Raw genomic sequence first — 20,629 nt, 5'->3', positions numbered from 1 at the left:
AATTAACTGTGTCTCTCTCCATCTTAGTAAAGAATTCTACCATATTATGGTCACTCTTCCCCAAGGGGCTTCGCACAACAATATTGCTAATTAGTCCTTTCTCATTACACATCACCCAGTCTAGGATGGCCAGCCCTCTAGTTGGTTCCTTGACATATTGGTCTCGAAAACCATCCCGAATTTACGGCAGGAAATCCTCCTCCACCGTATTGCTACCAGTTTGTTTAGCCCAATCTATATGTAAATTAAAATCGCCCATGAAAACTGCTGTACCTTTTATTGCACGCGTCCCTAATTTCTTGTTTGATGCTGTCCCCAACCCCTCTACTACTGTTTGGTGGTCTGTACACAACTCCCACTAGCGTTTTCTGCCCTTTGTTATTCCGCAGCTCCACCCATACAGATTCCACATCATCCAAGCTAATGTCCTTCCTTACTATTGCGTTAATTTCCTCTTTAACCAGCAACGCTATCCCACCTCCTTTTCCTTTCTGTCAATCCTCCCTGGATGTTGAGTTCCCAGCCTTGGTCACCCTGGAGCCATGTCTCTGTGATGCCAATTATATCATATTCATTAATTGCTGCCTGTGCAGTTAATTCATCCACCTTAGTATGAATACTCCTCACAATGAGGCACAGAGCCTTCAGGCTTGTCTTTTTAACACACTTTGCCCTTTTGGAATTTTTCTGTAATGTGGCCCTTTTTGATTTTTGCCTTGGGTTTCTCTGCCCTCCACTTTTACTTTTCTTCTTTCTATCTTTTGCTTCTGCCCCCGTTCTACTTCCCTCTGTCTCCCTGCATAGGTTCCCATCCCCCTGCCATATTAATTTAACTCCTCCCCAACAGCACTAGCAAACACTCCCCCAAGTTGGGGGACTCCCCCAACATTGGTTCCGGTCCTACCCAGGTGCAAACCGTCTGGTTTGTACTGGCCCCACCTCCCCCAGAACCGGTTCCAATGTCCCAGGAATTTGAATCCCTACCTTCTGCACCACTCCTCAAGCCACTTATTCATCTGAGCTATCCTGCGATTCCTACTCTGACTAGCACGTGGCACTGCTAGCAATCCTGAGATTACCACCTTTTGAGGTCCTACTTTTTAAATTTAGCTCCTAGCTCCCTAAATTCATCTTGAGGACCTCATCCTGTTTTTTACCTATATTGTTGATACCTATATGCACCACAACAACTGGCTGTTCACCCTTCTGCTCCAAAATGTCCTGCAACTGCTCCGAGACATCCTTGACCCTTGCACCAGGGAGGCAGCATACTATCCTGAAGTCTCGATTGCGGCCGCAGAAACCTCTATCTCTTCCCCTTACAATAGAATCCCCTACCACTATAGCTCTCCCACTCTTTTTCCTGCCCTCCTGTGTAGCAGAGCCACCCACGGTGCCATGGACGTGGCTGCTGCCCCCCTCTCCTGATGAGTCATCCCCCCCTGCCCCCCCCCCCCCCCCAAAAATACCCAAAACGATGTATCTGTTTTGGAGGGGGATGACCACAGAGGACCTCTACACTACCTTCCTTCCACTGCTCTTCCTGTTGGTGACCCATTCCCTATCTGGCTGTGTAACCCTTACCTGCGGTCTGACCAACTCACTAAACGTGCTATTCACGATATCCTCAGCATCGTGGATGCTCCAGAGTGAATCCACCCGCAGCTCCAGTGCTGCAATGCGGTCTGTCAGGAGCTGCAGGAGGACACGCTTCCCGCACATGTAGTCGTCAGGGACACTGGAAGCGTCCCTGAGTTCCCACATCGCAAAGGAGGAGCATAACACATGTCTGAGCTCTCCTGCCATTACTTAACCCTGTGTACATTGCTTTGAAGTATGATGTAATGTTCTTCATTGAGTACCATTTTGAATTTAGTCATGTTGAAATTGTTTTTTGCTCTTCTGAAGGCTGGGCTTTCGCAGTGTTTTTTGAGAAGCATGTGGGATAGGGAGGAAATGAAACAAAAGCAGTAATTTGTGTTCAGCTGTTATTGGTTATCGGCTGTTCAAAGTGAATTTGATTTTATGTTTTAAAGTTTAATTTGTTTTAATTGCTGGGTTTTAGTGTCCCCCTCCCCTTTTATAGGGGGCACTTGTAAATTATATGATTTTAATGCCCCAAAAAAATCAGTGTTAGAAATGGAGAACCTCTTCAGGTCCGTGAGCACAGCTGCTTTCATTCTAATGCATAAACATTAATGATTGAATATCTAAGGTTTAAGTGATTGAACAGGAAAACATTTGTATTTGTAGGTAATTGCACATGAAATTTCCCACAGTTGGACAGGAAATCTGGTCACCAACAAAAACTGGGAGCATTTTTGGTATGTACATGAACAATGACTGGAATCTAAGTGAATACTTTTCCCTTGTTTGATCTTAGTGGTTCTTAATCACTTGAAAGTTGAACATATTTGGCAGAAATGATGCAGCGTCTTAAATTTTCTTCATTTATGGACTAAATATTGAGAGGGGGGAGGGTAATTTTCAACTTTTCCACCTGGGCACTAACCTGGCAGGGCAGATTATCTGCCCGTTGTAGAACCTGCCCGATGTCTGTTTCATTGAAACCAATGGATGAAAATTAGGCATTTTCAATCAAGGCTGGCCAATCCATTGGCAAAGTGGGAAAATTTATATCAATGGCTTAAATTCAAAAATGAATGCAAATTAGTCAAACTTGTAGGCCTAATGCAATCTAAGGAGGCAGGGGTTAGATAAATATGTATGTGGACAGAATAATGGCAGATAACTTTTAATGCAGATGAGTATAAACTCCTGCACAAAGAAAAGAGTAACGGATAATCAATGTTGTTAGAATAAGTAAGGATGACCGTGTTGTCTCCTCCCAAATCTGTGCCGATCTTCCCACAATCAGGTTTCCGCCCCTGCCACAGTACTGAAATGGCCCTTTCAAAGTCACAAATCACATTATATGTGACTGTGACCGTGGAAACTATCCCTCCTCATCCTCTTGACCTGTCTGCAGCCTTTGTCATGGTTGACCACATTATCCTCCTCTAACGCCTTGTCATCCAGCAGGGTGGGACTGCCTTTGCCTGGTACCATTCTTATCTATCAAGTCGTAGGTAGAAAATCACCTGTAATGGTTGCTCTTCCTGCTAATGTATTGCTACCTCGAGTGCCCCCAAGGATCTATCCTTGGCGCCCTCCTATTTCTTTTCTACATGCTGCCCCTCTGTGACATCAACTAAAAAGACAATGTCAGGTTCCACATGTACACTGACGACTCCCAGCTCTACCTCACCATCACCTCTCTTGCCTCTGTCAGACTGCTTGTCCGACATCCAATCCTGGATGATCAGAAATTTCTTCCAACTAAATATTGGGAAGACCGAAGCTCTTGTCTTTGGTCCTTGCCACAAGCTCCGTTCCGTAGCCATCGACTCCTCCCTGGCAACTGTTTGAGGCTGACCCAGACCATTTGCAACCTTGCTGTCGTATTTGACCTTGAGATGAGCTTCCGACCACATATCCGCTCCATCAAGGGGTATGGTGAGAAAGCAGGAATGGGATACTGAAGTTGCATGTTCAGCCATGAACTCATTGAATGGCGGTGCAGGCTAGAAGGGCCGAATGGCCTACTCCTGCACCTATTTTCTATGTTTCTATCACCAAGACTGCCTACTTCCACCTCTAACATCAGCCAACTCTGCCTCTGCCTCAGCTCATCTGCTGCTGAAACCCTCATCCATGTCATGATAGATTTTTGTTGGGTCAGGGTGTCAAGGGATATGGAATAACAGTGGTTAAATGGAGTTGAGGTGCAGATCAGCCATGATCTAACTGAATGGCAAAACATATTCGAGGGGCTGAATGGCCTATTCCTGTTCCTATATAAGTTTGTTTGTCTGCTTTCTTCCTTCCATTCTCCCTCCCCAAATCCCTAACAATTTGAGTTCACCTAATTATCTTTTGTGTGGAACTTTGACAGGAGCCTTTGTACATCTAGGTACATCATATTATAGGACTTCCCATGGGCCACTTGGTTTGTTACTTCCTCAAAGAACTTGACCAATTGTCAGACTGGATTTTTCCCTCTGAAGCAGTGTTCACTGCTGTTCAGTGGGTTATTATTATACAGATAATATTCCAGTTTTCTCCTGATTGATTCTATTGTTTTACGTGGAATAGATGCAAGACTTGTGGGTCTGTCATTGTCTGCACCTGTGGGCAAATTACTGGAATCAATTTTGAGGGACAGTATAAACCTTCAATTAGAGACACAGATTAATCGAGGACAGTCAGCATTGATTTGTTAAGGGAAGGTCGTGCCTGACTAACTTGATTGAGTTCTTTTGAAGAGGATCGATGAGGGCAGTGCATTTGATGTAGGCTACGTGGATTTTAGCAAGGCTTTTGACAAGGTCCCACATGGCAGACTGATCAGAAAAGTAAAAGCCCAGTGATCCAAGGGGGAGTAGCAAATTGGATCCAAAATTGGCTCAGTGGCAGGAAACAGAGGAAGCAGGAAGGTTGAGGGGAGTTTTTGCGACTGGAAGGCTCTTTCCAATGGGTTTCCACAGGGTTCAGTACTCGGTCCCTTACTTTTTGTCGTATATATTAATGATTTAGATTTAAATGTAGGGGGCGAGATAAAGAAATTTGCAGATGATACAAAAATTAGCCGTGTGGTTAACTGTGAGGAGGAAGATATCGATGAACTGGTCAGTTGGGCGGAAAAGTGTGAGATCATGCATTTGGTGAGGTACAATAAGGCAAGGAAATACGCAATAAATGGGAGGATACCGAGGTGTGGAGGGACGTTGGAGTATATGTCCAGGGATCCTTAAAGGTAGCAGGACAGGTCGATAGGGTAGTTAAAAAGGCATACACAATGCTTTCCTTTATTAGCCGAGGCATAGAATGCAAGAGCAGGGAGGTTATGCTTGAACTGTATACAACACTAGTTAGGCCACAGCTGGAGTACTGCATGCAGTCCTCGTCGCCACATTACAGGAAGGATGTGATTGCATTAGAAAGGATGCAGAGCAGATTTATGAGGATGTTGCCTGGACTGGAAAACTTTAGCTATGAGGAAAGATTGGATATGCTGGGGTTGTTTTCCTTGGAACAGAGTAGGTTGAGTGGAGATTTAATTGAGGGGTCTAAATAAAGTGGATAGGAAAGACCTATTTCCCATTAGCAGAGGGGTCATTAACCAGGGGGCATAGCTTTAAAGTAGTTGATAGAAGGATTAGAGGGTAGATGAGGAGGAATTTCTTCACCCAGAAGGTTGTGGGGGTCTGGAACTCACTGCGTGAAAGGGTGGTAGAGGCAGAAACCCTCACCACATTTAAAAAATACTTGGATGTGCATTTGAAGTGCCATAACCTACAGGGCTATGGACCAAGAGCTGGAAGATGGGATTAGGCTGGGTAGCTCTTTTTAAACGGGCACGGACACGATGTGCCGAATCATGTTCTGTGATTCTATAACATAAAACTAAAAGGAAAAGCATGCAAAAACTGGTACAGATCCTGGCAACTATGAGAGATTCCAAAGAACAACAAAGGTGACAAAATAGCTGGGGCAAGAACTACAAAAAGGAGTATGAAAAGAAACTTGCAAGGGATATCAAAATCAACACAATTTTCTACAATTGTATTCGGGAAAAAAAGGGTCATCAGGGGCAATGGTAGGTCCCTTAAACGGATATCGGCGATATTGTCAATTAGAGGACTATTGAATAATTACTGTCAGTATTTACAGTAGAAGAGGATAGCATGCCGGACATCCCAAGGAAACTAATATTGAATCAAGGATAGGGGCTCAACAAAATTAACGTAAGCAAAACAACAGTAATGAAGAAAATAATGGCACTAAAGGGGGGCAAATCCCCAGAATCAGACGGTTTCCATCCCAGGGGTTTAAAGGAAGTAGGTGAGAACATTGCAGATGCCCTAACTAAAATCTTCCAAAGTTCTCTCTTCGGGAATGATTCCTTTACATTGGAAAATTGTGCATGTTACTCTGCTATTTAAGAATGGTGAGAGAAAGAAACCAGGGAATTATAGACCAGTTAGCCTAATGGCTGTAGTCGGGAAATTACTGGAGTCTATAATTAATGATAGTGACTGACTACCTTTAACATTTTCAGCTGATCAGAGAGGGCCAGCGTGGATTTGTAAAGGTAGGTTATGCCTGGTGAACCTTAGTTCATTTTTTGAAGAGGTGACTAAAGTAATGCACACAGGAATGTTATTTATCTGGATTTCCAGAGGCATTTGATAAAGTCCCACATAAGAGTTAAGTTGAAGTTCATGGAATTGAAGGCAAATTATTGACCTAGTTAGGAAATTGGCTGAGAAGAGAGTAGGGATAATGGGCAGGTACTCTCATTGGCATTTGTGACTAGTAGTGTCCTGCAGGGGGTCTGTGTTGGGGCCTCAACTATTCACCGTATTAACGAGTTACAGATGATGGCTTAGAAAGTCACAAAAACAAATTTGCTGAAGCCACAGCGATAGGCGGCATTGTAAACAGTATAGATGGAAGCATAAAATGACTAAGATATTAAATAGATTAAGTGAATGGGCAAAACTGTGGTAATGGATTTCAGTATGGAGAAGTGTGAGATCATCCACTTTGGACCTAAAAAAGATAAAACAAGATACGTTCTAAATGGTGAAAAGCTAAATACATTGGAGGTCCAAAGAGACTTGGGGTCCAGGTACATTGTCCATTAAAATGTCATGGACAGGTACAGAAAATAATCAAAAAGGCTAATAGAATGCTGGCCTTAATATCCAGAGGACTAGAATACAAGGGGGTAGAAGTTATGCTGCAGCTGTAACAAAGCCCTGGTTAGACCACACCTGGAGCACTGTGAGCAGTTCTGAGCCCCACACCTGGAGCACTGTGAGCAGTTCTGGGCCCCACACCTGGAGCACTGTGAGCAGTTCTGGGCCCCACACCTGGAGCACTGTGAGCAGTTCTGGGCCCCACACCTGGAGTACTGAGACCAGTTCTGGGCCCCACACCTGGAGCACTGTGAGCAGTTCTGGGCCCTGCACCTGGAGCACTGTGAGCAGTTCTGGGCCCTGCACCTGGAGCACTGTGAGCAATTCTGGGCCCCACACCTGGAGCACTGTGAGCAGTTCTGGGCCCCGCACCTGGAGCACTGAGCAGTTCTAGGCCCTGCACCTGGAGCACTGTGAGCAGTTCTGGGCCCCGCACCTGGAGTACTGTGAGCAGTTCTGGGCCCCGCACCTGGAGCACTGTGAGCAGTTCTGGGCCCTGCACCTGGAGCACTGTGAGCAGTTCTGGGCCCTGCACCTGGAGCACTGTGAGCAGTTCTGGGCCCTGCACCTGGAGTACTGTGAGCAGTTCTGGGCCCTGCACCTGGAGTACTGTGAGCAGTTCTGGGCCCTGCACCTGGAGCACTGTGAGCAGTTCTGGGCCCTGCACCTGGAGTACTGTGAGCAGTTCTGGGCCACCACACCTGAGGAAGGATATATTGGCCCAGGAGGGACAGCAAAAATTTATCAGAATCATTCTCGGACTCCAGGAATTAAATTACAAGAGATGACACAATCTAGAGTTGTTTATACCTTGAATTTAGAAGGTTTAAGGGGTGATCTGATCGAAGCTTTCAAGATATTAAGGGTACAAAAGCAAAACATGACAGATGCTGGAAATCTGAAATAAAACCAGACAATGCGGGAAATACTCAGCAGGTCAGGCAGCATGTGTGGAGAGAGAAATAGAGTTAGCGTTTCAGGTCGATGACGAAAGATCAACAACCGAAACGTTAACACTGATTCTCTTTTCACAGATGCTGCCTGATCTGAGTATTTCCAGCGTTTTCTGAAGATATTAAGGGTAACTGATTGAGCAGATAGAGAGAAACTCTGCATTTTGGGAGTCTAGAACTAGGGGGCATAGTCTAACGATTAGAGCCAGACCTTTCAAGAGTGAAGTTCGGAAACATTTCTACGCTCAAAAGGTAGTAGAAGTTTGGAACTTTCTTCCGCCAACGGTAATTAATGCTAGGTCAGTTGTTCATTTTAAATCTGAGATGGATACATTTTAGTTAACCAGAGGTACAAGGAATATGGACCAAAGGCGGGTATAAGGAGAGCGGTCACAGATCAGCCATACACTCATTGGCCAGAATCTTCTCAGCCCTGCGAATGCCAGTTTGGAGGCGGGCCTGCTGTTAAAATGGCCCTGATTGACAGCAGGGCGGAACAGTGATCTGAACCCGCTTCCGTGTCAGTTTCTCAGCCTGCGGCTCTCGGACCCGGCAGCAAGTGGCCGGCCCGTCAATTAAGATACTTTATGGGTAGTTTAAAGGTATTTAAGAGGATTATAACCAGGCATTTCCCATTTTACCAAAGGATCCTCTGAGGAGTCTTGTTCCTCTTGCTCCAGATGGACCTGTTGGAGAGTAAAGACATGATTTAAATATGAGACATCTCTGGTGCAGACCATAATACACATCATCACCATTAATTTTCTGATCACATAATACCCTATATGAATGCCTGATGAAAGGCATGTAACTGTATGCATGGATAATAATTCTGTCACCAGCTTCTATTGAGCCGCTCTCTCCGGCCCCCACTTCCTACACCACACCAGCAATATCGAGTGCTGCCTCCTCCGCGCTTGACAACTGAAAGATCGACTGAGGGCCTCCTTCCATTCTCTCCCTCTTATTGTGAGAAATCTTTTCCTGCAAGGAGGCAAAGAGAAGGTTTAAAGAGACAGATGGAATTACCGTCATTAATGGAATGGCATACAGCTTCACAGGGACACTTGGATGGAGTGGCTTGGCGATACCAAGTTGCCTCCTTTTGTGCTGTTACTTGATTTCATTGCATAACGATGATGTGGAGTGTGAGGGGTGGAAATTAAGATGGGGACCTTGTACTGTAATGTAAATAGAGATGGGTGGATGAAGGTCTAAGGGATTTTGAGCTGAGTAACATCGTGCAGGAGTATGGTTGGCAATGCACAGTGGTGGGGAAGTGATTACAGGCACAGCATCATCAAGGTAAGTGTAGGTTTATACTTTTCCTGATCTTAGAAGATCATGAAACCTTTTCCTGCACTGTATCCAGGTGCGAGGCACTACTGAATTCGCCGTAATCTCTTCGGCTATATGAAGTCAAGCTGATTTAGTCTGTTGGGGAGGCCTCTTCCTGCCATCTGCAGGGAAGAGAACCTCCCTACATGCCCTCACTCCCTCAACAAGATGCTGGAGGGACTCATCAGTAAAACGAGGCACAGATCTGCCTTTCAGATGTCATGGTACAGATCCCCACTCACTAACACAAGGTTCACGAAAGAAAGTCCAACGGTCAGCAAACGGGGCCATGGTCGTTTTAAATATACCGGCAAGAAGCGTGTTATCCGGTGATGTCACCAGGACCCGCTTTCATTAATGGAAACGCGCAGGATGGTCCTAACCAGGCCCTTTATGGTAAGATCTTATTTTTGGCCGGGATTGCCACAGGAGCGGGTCCGTCACCCGCCACCGCCATCTCCCGCCTTCACTCCACCCAGGTAGGGAAAATCACAGCCACCGAATGGCGCAACAGGCTCAAAGGGCTAAATGGTCTACTTCCTGTTCCTATGGTATCTGACCATTGTCCAGTGACTCCCTCATAGTCATCAGTGCCTCCTAAATCAGATCATTTAAGAAAAAATTAGATGCTGCAATGAGGGTAATTAGAGTCTTTCTGGATGGATGGACTGAATGGCTTACATGGTGTGTAATGGTCTCAAAGATGCAGTTAATATAGCTCCTTGGCTGACCCACCAGCAGGCTTGCTTAACTGCTCCACATCATCTGTACCTATTTGCATTCAACTTAGTAGTTGACTGCATCTTGTTTTCTTGCTATCGTACCTGACTCCGCTACTTCTGTTCACAAAGAAAATCGTTTCTCTGAAGGGAAGGATTGTGTGTCAACTATTATTTGGACATAGTTTAGAGACTTGCTTTATTCTGTGTGTGTTTTTATACATAACTTCATTGTGCTAGGCAATTCAAAGTCATGTTGCCAGTTTTAAGTTAATTTTCTAATTTTGTTATGACTGATCGTTTTTTCAGGTACATAGCGTTAGCATATTCTAATGCCACAGAAAGCTTGCTGCACCAATTGGGGGTGTGCTGGTTATAAATTGTGCTCCCTTGGAGATTGAGTAGCTGGCTGCTCTTCCAGTCAGACATGCGTGAAGACTAACTTCTCTAGTCATAAAATAATCCTCTGTTGGTCCTAGCATTGCATTAAAAAGTGTTTTTTATGGAGCTCTTGATCACATTTGATGAAGTGAAACAGTGATATATTTCTTTAATGATGCTAGGTTAAATGAGGGCCATACAGTGTACCTAGAGCGCATGATATGCCGTTCCATGTTTGACGAGAAATTCAGGCAATTTGTAGCCATGGGAGGCTGGAAGGATCTGCTCGAAGCGGTGAGTTCACTCATGGTTATAGTAGCCTTTCTAATAACTGCACAGTGGTGTACATGTTATGGGTTTATTCTCATTCTGACTATAGCGTATTTTGTACTTAAAAAAAAATATAGTAATTAGACCATTCAGATGCTTAGTACAATGTTGCACCCCTCTCCAGGTAATTGGAGAGAAATTGGAATAATGTTGCTCACCATTGATTGGAGTGATATTTTGTATATGTAAGTTGATGTGAGATGAAGACTGACCACAGTACCTCTGTTGGATCCCTCTTTCTGCCATTCTATGACGACCATTTTGAGTCCTCCTTTGTGCCTGTGATTACAGCCCCTTTTCTTTACTATCTTGCTATCGGCACAGCAGGAGCGGGGGTCAGGTATGAGCTGGGGCTAAGGGGCAGGCAGACTGGACAAGGAATTGGCTCAACAGTGGCAGCAGCTGATAAGGGTGGTATCAGACATTCCTGATGACTGGAACAGCATTGTCAATGACCACAAGTGCATTTATATAGCACTTTTAACATAGTAAACTATCCCAAGGAGCTTCACAGGAGTATAATTGGACAACAATTGAGACTGAACCAAAGAAAAAGACATTAGGACAGGTGCCCAAATGCTTGGTCAAAGAGGTAGGTTTTAAGGAGCGTCTTAAGGAGGAGAGAGAGGCGGAGAGGTTTCGGGAATGAATTCCAGAGCGTGGGCCCTAGACGGCTGAAGACATGACTGATGATGATACGGGGGCGGGGGGGGGTGGTTGCACAAGGGATTCATGAATAGACATCACTAGAGAGAAACGACCAAAGGAGGTTTCCAGGATCTGTATGTATGTCGGTGACCATTTTTAAAAGTCTGTCTTTCGCTTGTTCCTGCAGCATTATCTTTCCAGTGGGTGGTGCTGTTGGCTTGCTTAAATTGTGTGTGAACTTTTATCACAAGTTTTGTGTGGAGTTCTCAGCTTTACCTAGTTCTAACCCTAACCCTAAATGCAGAAGTGAAAAGTATTCTTTTCCTTTCCTTCATTTGAGAACATTATTTACTAATTTCCACTTTCTAAACTGTGCACAAGTTTGTAATTATTTGTACAAATATAACTAAACAGCACATCTAGTGGACAGAATTGTTTCTGCATTTTTGTGGGCTCCAATGGCTAAAATTATGCAGTTGTACCTCTCATGTATCGAGGCAATGCAACTTGTACTGGATAATTTAAATCTGGATTTTTATAAAAACCTTTTTAATCAAGATATTTGTATTCACTTCCAAGCTGAATTTTCCTTGCTTTGAAAATAAAAGACAAAGTAAGGTCAGTTTCAGCAAGGTTTCTATTACACAAAGGTCAGCTCTCTTGAGAAATTCCAGTACTTTATCTTGTACATTTCTGAAAAGCTAGAGTTAGAATAGATACCTTCCTAAAATACAAAATGGAGGTTGGGAATCCTGGTCTACAAGTGAGGATATGGAGCTTTTGTTCCACTTGCTAATGAATTTGTACATGGCCACAAAATTAATAGGTCCTCAGAAATATATGCACCAGTTTGCACCATTATGTCTTTAATTAGGGATGATGGGTAATGAACATAAGAAATTAGGAGTAGGCCATACGGCCCCTCGAGCCTGCTCTGCCATTTAATAAGATCATGGCTGATCGGGTCCACTTCCCTGCCTGCTCCCCATAACCCCTTATTCCCTTATCGGTCAAGAAACCGTCTAGCTCTGTCTTAAAATTTATTCAATTATCCAGCTTCCACAGCTCTCTGAGGCAGCGAATTCCACAGATTTAGAACCCTCTGAGAGAAGAAATTTCTATTCATCTCAGTTTTAAATGGGCGGCCCCTTATTCTAAGATCATGCCTTCTAGTTCTAGTCTCCCCCATCAGTGGAAACATAGTCTCTGCATCCACCTTGTCAAGCCCCCTCATAATCTTATACGTTTCATAGAAACATAGAAAATAGGTGCAGGAGTAGGCCATTCAGCCCTTCTAGCCTGCACCGCCATTCAATGAGTTCATGGCTGAACATGCACTTCAGTACCCCCTTCCTGCTTTCTCGCCATACCCCTTGATCCCCCGAGTAGTAAGGACTTCATCTAACTCCCTTTTGAATATATTTAGTGAATTGGCCTCAACTACTTTCTGTGGTAGAGAATTCCACAGGTTCACCACTCTGGGTGAAGAAGTTTCTCCTCATCTCGGTCCTAAATGGCTTACCCCTTATCCTTAGACTGTGACCCCTGGTTCTGGACTTCCTCAACATTGGGAACATTCTTCCTGCATCTAACCTGTCTAAACCCGTCAGAATTTTAAACGTTTCTATGAGGTCCCCTCTCATTCTTCTGAACTCCAGTGAATACAAGCCCAGTTGATCCAGTCTTTCTTGATAGGTCAGTCCCACCATCCCGGGAATCAGTCTGGTGAATCTTCGCTGCACTCCCTCAATAGCAAGAATGTCCTTCCTCAAGTTAGGAGACCAAAACTGTACACAATACTCCAGGTGTGACCTCACCAAGGCCCTGTACAACTGTAGCAACACCTCCCTGCCCCTGTACTCAAATCCCCTCGCTATGAAGGCCAACATGCCATTTGCTTTCTTAACCGCCTGCTGTACCTGCATGCCAACCTTCAATGACTGATGTACCATGACATTCGGGTCTCGTTGCACCTCCCCTTTTCCTAATCTGTCACCATTCAGATAATAATCTGTCTCTCTGTTTTTACCACCAAAGTGGATAACCTCACATTTATCCACATTATACTTCATCTGCCATGCATTTGCCCACTCACCTAACCTATCCAAGTCACTCTGCAGCCTCATAGCATCCTCCTCGCAGCTCACACTGCCACCCAACTTAGTGTCATCTGCAAATTTGGAGATACTACATTTAATCCCCTCGTCTAAATCATTAATGTACAATGTAAACAGCTGGGGCCCCAGCACAGAACCTTGCGGTACCCCACTAGTCACTGCCTGCCATTCTGAAAAGTACCCATTTACTCCTACTCTTTGCTTCCTGTCTGCCAACCAGTTCTCAATCCACGTCAGCACACTACCCCCAATCCCATGTGCTTTAACTTTGCACATTAATCTCTTGTGTGGGACCTTGTCGAAAGCCTTCTGAAAGTCCAAATATACCACATCAACTGGTTCTCCCTTGTCCACTTTACTGGAAACATCCTCAAAAAATTCCAGAAGGTTTGTCAAGCATGATTTCCCTTTCACAAATCCATGCTGACTTGGACCTAACATGTCACCATTTTCCAAATGCACTGCTATGACATCCTTAATAATTGATTCCATCATTTAACCCACTACTGATGTCAGGCTGACCAGTCTATAATTCCCTGTTTTCTCTCTCCCTCCTTTTTTAAAAAGTGGGGTTACATTGGCTACCCTCCACTCGATAGGAACTGATCCAGAGTCAATGGAATGTTGGAAAATGACTGTCAATGCATCCGCTATTTCCAAGGCCACCTCCTTAAGTACTCTGGGATGCAATCCATCAGGCCCTGGGGATTTATCGGCCTTCAATCCCATCAATTTCCCCAACACAATTTCCCGACTGATAAAGATTTCCCTCAGTTCCTCCTCCTTACTAGACCCTCTGACCCCTTTTTATATCCGGAAGGTTGTTGGTGTCCTCCTTCGTGAATACCGAACCAAAGTACTTGTTCAATTGGTCTGCCATTTCTTTGTTCCCAGTTATGACTTCCCCTGATTCTGACTGCAGGGGACCTACGTTTGTCTTTACTAACCTTTTTCTCTTTACATACCTATAGAAACTTTTGCAATCCGCCTTAATGTTCCCTGCAAGCTTCTTCTCGTACTCCATTTTCCCTGCCCTAATCAAACCCTTTGTCTTCCTCTGCTGAGTTCTAAATTTCTCCCAGTCCCTGGGTTCACTGCTATTTCTGGCCAATTTGTATGCCACTTCCTTGGCTTTAATACTATCCCTGATTTTCCTTGATAGCCACGGTTGAGCCACCTTCCCTTTTTTATTTTTACGCCAGACAGGAATGTACAATTGTTGTAGTTCATCCATGCGGTCTCTAAATGTCTGCCATTGCCCATCCACAGTCAACCCCTTAAGTATCATTCGCCAATCTATCCTAGCCAATTCATGCCTCATACCTTCAAAGTTACCCTTCTTTAAGTTCTGGACCATGGTCTCTGAATTAACTGTTTCATTCTCCATCCTAATGCAGAATTCCACCATATTATGGTCACTCTTCCCCAAGGGGCCTCGCACAATGAGATTGCTAATTAATCCTCTCTCATTACACAACACCCAGTCTAAGATGGCCTCCCCCCTAGTTGGTTCCTCGACATATTGGTCGAGAAAACCATCCCTTATGCACTCCAGGAAATCCTCCTCCACCGTATTGCTTCCAGTTTGGCTCGCCCAATCTATGTGCATATTAACGTCACCCATTATAACTGCTGCACCTTTATTGCATGCACCCCTAATTTCCTGTTTGATGCCCTCCCCAACATCACTACTACTGTTTGGAGGTCTGTACACAACTCCCACTAATGTTTTTTGCCCTTTGGTGTTCTGCAGCTCTACCCATATAGATTCCACATCATCCAAGCTAATGTCCTTCCTAACTATTGCATTAATCTCCTCTTTAACCAGCAATGCTACCCCACCTCCTTTTCCTTTTATTCTATCCTTCCTGAATGTTGAATACCCCTGGATGTTGAGTTCCCAGCCCTGATCATCCTGGAGCCACGTCTCCGTAATCCCAATCACATCATATTTGTTAACATCTATTTGCACAGTTAATTCATCCACCTTATTGCGGATACTCCTTGCATTAAGACACACAGCCTTCAGGCTTGTTTTTTTAACACCCTTTGTCATTTTAGAATTTTGCTGTACGGTGGCCCTTTTTGTTCTTTGCCTTGGGTTTCTCTGCCCTCCACTTTTCCTCATCTCCTTTCTGTTTTTTGCTTTTGCCTCCTTTTTGTCTCCCTCTGTCTCCCTGCATTGGTTCCCATTCCCCTGCCATATTAGTTTAACTCCTCCCCAACAGCACTAGCAAACACTCCCCCTAGGACATTGGTTCCGGTCCTGCCCGCGGCCGGTTTGTACTGGTCCCACCTCCCCCAGAACCACCTTCCAATGCCCCAGGAATTTGAATCCCTCCCTGCTGCACCACTGCTCAAGCCACGTATTCATCTGCGCTATCCTGCGATTCATTCTCTGACTAGCACGTGGCACTGGTAGCAATCCCGAGATTACTACTTTTGTGGTCCTACTTTTTAATTTAGCTCCTAGCTCCTTAAATTCGTTTCGTAGGACCTTTTTTTACCTATGTCGTTGGTACCAATGTGCACCACGACAACTGGCTGTTCTCCCTCCCTTTTCAGAATGACCTGCACCCGCTCCGAGACATCCTTGACCCTTGCACCAGGGAGGCAACATACCATCCTGGAGTCTCGGTTGCGGCCGCAGAAACGCCTATCTATTCCCCTCACCATTGAATCCCCTATCACTATTGCTCTCCCACTCTTTTTCCTGCTCTTCTGTGCAACAGAGCCAGCCACGGTGCCATGAACTTGGCTGCTGCTGCCCTCCCCTGATGAGTCATTCCCCCCCCCCCCAACAGTACTCAAAGCGGTGTATCTGTTTTGCAGGGGGATGACCATAGGGGACCCCTGCACTACCTTCCTTGCACTACTCTTCCTGCTGGTCTTCCTTTCCCTATCTGGCTGTGGACCCTTCTCCTGCGGTAAGACCAACTCGCTACACGTACTACTCACGTCATTCTCAGCATCGTGGATGCTCCAGAGTGAATCCACCCTCAGCTCCAACTCCGCAACGCGGACCGTCAGGAGCTCGAGGCGGACACACTTCCCGCACACGTAGTCGTCAGGGACACCGGAAGTCCCTGAGTTCCCACATGGTACAGGAGGAGCATAACACCCGACCGAGCTCTCCTGCCATGACTTAACCCTTAGATACACTTAAATAAGATCACCTCTCATTCCTCTGAATTCCAATGAGTAGAGGCCCAACCTACTCATCCTTTCCTCATAAGTCAACCCTCTCATCTCCGGAATTAACTGAGTGAACCTTCTCTGAACTGCCTCCAAAGCAAGTATATCCTTTCGTAAATATGGAAATCAGAACTGCACGCAGTATTCCAGGTGTGGCCTCACCAATATCTTATATAGCTGTAGCAAGACTTCCCTGCTTTTATACTCCATCCCCTTTGCAATAAAGGCCAAGATGTCATTGGCCTTCCTGATCACTTGCTGTACCTGCATACTAACCTTTTGTGTTTCATGCACAAGTATCCCCAGGTCCCACTGTACTGCGGTACTTTGCAATCTTTCTCCATTTAAATAATAACTTGCTCTTTGATTTTTTTTCTTACCCCCCCCCCTTTCTCTTACACCCCTTCCTTTCTCTCTTTACTCCCCTCCCACCCCCCCACCTCTCCCTCCCTCTCTCTCTCCCTCTCTTTCTCCCTCTCTCTCTCCCTCTCTCCCTCCCTCTCTTTCTCCCTCTCTCCCTCCCTCTCTTTCTCCCTCTCCTTCCCTCTCTTTCTCCCTTTCCCTCTCTTTCTCCCTTTCCCTATCTTTCTCCCCTCTTTCCCTCCCCCTCTCTTCCCTCCCCTCTCTTTCCCCCCTCTCTTTCCTCCCCCTCTCTTTCCTCCCCTCTCTTTCCTCCCCCTCCCTTCCTCCCCTCTCTTCCTCCCCCTCTCTTTCTCCCCCTCTCTTTCTCCCCCTCTCTTTCCTCCCCCCTCTCTTTCCTCCCCCTCTCTTTTCCTCCCCCTCTCTTTCCTCCCCCTCTCTTTCCTCCCCCTCTCTTTCCCTCCCCCTCTCTTTCCTCCCCTCTCTTTCCTCCCCCTCTCTTTCCTCCCCCTCTCTTTCCTCCCCCTCTCTTTCCCCCCTCTCTTCTCCTCCCCTCTCTTTCCTCCCCCTCTCTTTCCTCCCCCTCTCTTTCCTCCCCCTCTCTTTCCTCCCCTCTCTTTCCTCCCCCTCTCTTTCCTCCCCTCTCTTTCCTCCCCCTCTCTTTCCTCCCCCTCTCTTTCCTCCCCCTCTCTTTCCTCCCTCTCTTTCCTCCCCCTCTCTTTCCTCCCCTCTCTTTCCTCCCCCTCTCTCCTCCCCTCTCTTTCCTCCCCCTCTCTTTCCTCCCCCTCTCTTTCCTCCCCTCTCTTTCCTCCCCCTCTCTTTCCTCCCCCTCTCTTTCCTCCCCCTCTCTTTCTCCCCTCTCTTTCCTCCCCCTCTCTTTCCCTCCCCCTCTCTTTCCTCCCCCTCTCTTTCTCCCCTCTCTTCTCCCCCCTCTCTTTCCTCCCCCTCTCTTTCCTCCCCCTCTCTTTCCTCCCCTCTCTTTCCTCCCCCTCTCTTTCCTCCCCTCTCTTTCCTCCCCCTCTCTTTCCTCCCCCTCTCTTTCCTCCCCCTCTCTTTCCTCCCCCTCTCTTTCCTCCCCCTCTCTTTCCTCCCCCTCTCTTTCCTCCCCCTCTCTTTCCTCCCCCTCTCTTTCCTCCCCCTCTCTTTCCTCCCCCTCTCTTTCCTCCCCCTCTCTTTCCTCCCCCTCTCTTTCCTCCCCTCTCTTTCCTCCCCCTCTCTTTCCTCCCCCTCTCTTTCCTCCCCCTCTCTTTCCTCCCCCTCTCTTTCCCTCCCCTCTCTTCCTCCCCCTCTCTTTCCTCCCCCTCTCTTTCCTCCCCCTCTCTTTCCTCCCCCTCTCTTTCCTCCCCCTCTCTTATATTTTTCTGTGTATAAGAATGAAGCATAAACTTTAAACTGGTCCATATAACATTAGTTGGTGGTAGGAATTGATTGTTAATTGAAATCCATGTTTTGTTAGATTGAGACATTTGGTCCTACTGATCCACTGACCTGTCTGGTCCCTGGGCTCCGTGACACTGATCCTGATGATGCATTTTCATCAGTTCCGTATGAAAAGGGATTTGCTTTACTTTATCATTTGGAGGAGCAGCTTGGAGGACCAGGTAAATGCTACACATTGGGAATTAATATTCAGCTTTATAAATGAACATTTTTATCTGAATTGCTATAAATTTGTAAACAGAAGAAATCTGTTTCTTTGTATTTTTCTGTGCTTATTGCTAGATATCTTCATGGGGTTCCTCAAGGCCTATATTCAGATATTTGCCTACAACAGTGTAACCACAGAAGAGTGGAAGAAATGCCTGTATTCATATTTTAATGATAAGGTGAGTGCCTTTAGAACAGTATGTGGAATAAACCTTGTAGAGGCCCCCACGCTGCCCATGGCCGCTGCTTGCCGCTCCTTTTATGGCCCCGACCTGCCACTGGACCAAGACCTCGCTCTGTCAAGCCCGTGTGGTAGCTGGTGTGCAATGGCCACCCCACGTTAAAAAAAATTCATGCACAGGCATCTTCCATCCTTCAGGATGTAGTAGGGTCCTTCATCGAAACACCTGTGAACTCATCCATTTTTTGGCGTGAAAGCAAGTCATCCTCGTTTCGAGGGACCGCCCATGATGGAATAAAATAATTAAGAATTTCTCTGTGTCTCTGTAAATGTCAGTGATCCCGAAAATTGAAATCTGAAAGTTATCAGCTTGTAGATGGAATTAGTGATGGGGAACATGGAGATGGCAGAAACTCTGAACAAATATTTTGTGTCTGTCTTTACGGTAGAGTGCACTTTTTAAAAAATGTTTTTAAAAATCCCAACTGTGGATAGTCAAGGGGCTATGGAGTGGGGAGGGGGGGGGGAGAGGAACTTAACACAATCACTAAGGAGGTGGTACTCAAGTAAGATAATGGGACTAAAGGCGGATAAATCCCCTGGACCTGATGGCTTGCATCCTCGGGTCTTAAGAGAAGTAGCAGCAGGGATAGTGGATGCATTGGTTGTAATTTACCAAAATTCCCTGGATTCTGGGGAGGTCCCAGCAGATTGGAAAACTGCAAATGTAACACCCCTATTTTTTTTTAATAAAAAGGAGGCAGACAAAAAGCAGGAAACTATAGACCAGTTAACCTAACATCTGTGGTTGGGAAAATGTTGCACTCCATTATTAAAGAAGCAGTAACAGGACATTTGGAAAAGCGTAATTCAGTCAGGCAGAGTCAGCATGGATTTATGAAGGGAAAGTCGTGTTTGACAAATTTGCTGGAATTCTTTGAGGATGTAACGAACAGGGTGGATAAAGGGAACCAGTGAATGTGGTGTATTTGGACTTCCAGAAGGCATTTGACAAGGTGCCACATAAAAGGTTACTACACAAGATAAAAGTTCACGGGGCTGGGGGTAATATATTAGCATGGATAGAGGATTGGCTAACTAACAGAAAACAGAGAGTCGGGATAAATGGTTAATTCTCGGGTTGGCAATCTGTAACTAATGGGCTGCCGCAGGGATCAATGCTGGGACCCCAACTATTTACAATCTATATTAACGACTTGGATGAAGGGACTGAGTGTAACGTAGCCAAGTTTGCTGACGATACAAAGATGGGAGGAAAAGCAATGTGTGAGGAGGACACAAAAAACCTACAAAAGGACATCGACAGGCTAAGTGAGTGGGCAAAAATTTGGCAGATGGAGTATAATATTGGAAAGTGTGAGATTATGCACTTTGGCAGAAAAAAATCGAAGAGCAAATTATTATTTAAATGGAGAAAAATTGCAAAGTGCTGCAGTACAATGGGACCTGGAGGTCCTTGTGCATGAAACACAAAAGGTTAGTATCCATCATCATCATTATCATCATCATCATCATCATAGGCAGTCGCTCGAAACGAGGATGACTTGCTTCCAGGCCAAAAAGGGATGAGTTCACAGGTGTTTCAATGAAGGACCTAATATTCCAGATCCTGAACTACATGTTGAAGGGTGGAAGATGTCTATGCGTGGATTTTTTTAACATGTGATGGCCGTTGCACACCAGCCACCACACGGGCATGACCGAGCTAGGTCTTGGTCCAGTGGCAAGGATTAACCAAGATGACTGGAGACCTGCTCTGCTGCAAGTCCTGGTGCGCACACATATTGCAATGTGGGCTGGTCCGTGCTGCCCCTGGGCCCTCGCCTCTCCTGGGCCCCGATTATGTTGTTCCACGATCACTCACCGCTCCTTCGTCCCGACCTCGCCGCTCCTGCTGTACCTGCCCACGCTCCAATCACTGACCTGAACCTTGGTGACGTCCCTTTTCGCTGCAGTCTCTCTCCTGCACCAGCTC

General features: G+C 45.8%; 1 protein-coding gene across 1 annotated transcript in view; it reads left to right on the top strand.

The window, feature by feature from the left end:
• Nucleotides 1-20,629, top strand: part of lta4h (leukotriene A4 hydrolase) — a 64,444-nt gene that overhangs the window by 27,172 nt on the left and 16,643 nt on the right. The window contains exons 10-13 of the mRNA XM_070897690.1: nt 2,254-2,324; nt 10,338-10,449; nt 18,262-18,406; nt 18,528-18,631. Coding sequence (XP_070753791.1) covers nt 2,254-2,324; nt 10,338-10,449; nt 18,262-18,406; nt 18,528-18,631 — 432 coding nt within the window. The remainder of the gene's footprint in view (nt 1-2,253; nt 2,325-10,337; nt 10,450-18,261; nt 18,407-18,527; nt 18,632-20,629) is intronic.

The sequence above is a fragment of the Pristiophorus japonicus genome, chromosome 13 (assembly GCF_044704955.1).
Source record: "Pristiophorus japonicus isolate sPriJap1 chromosome 13, sPriJap1.hap1, whole genome shotgun sequence".
NCBI lineage: Eukaryota > Metazoa > Chordata > Chondrichthyes > Pristiophoridae > Pristiophorus > Pristiophorus japonicus.
This window is presented reverse-complemented; position numbering and strand designations above follow the sequence as displayed.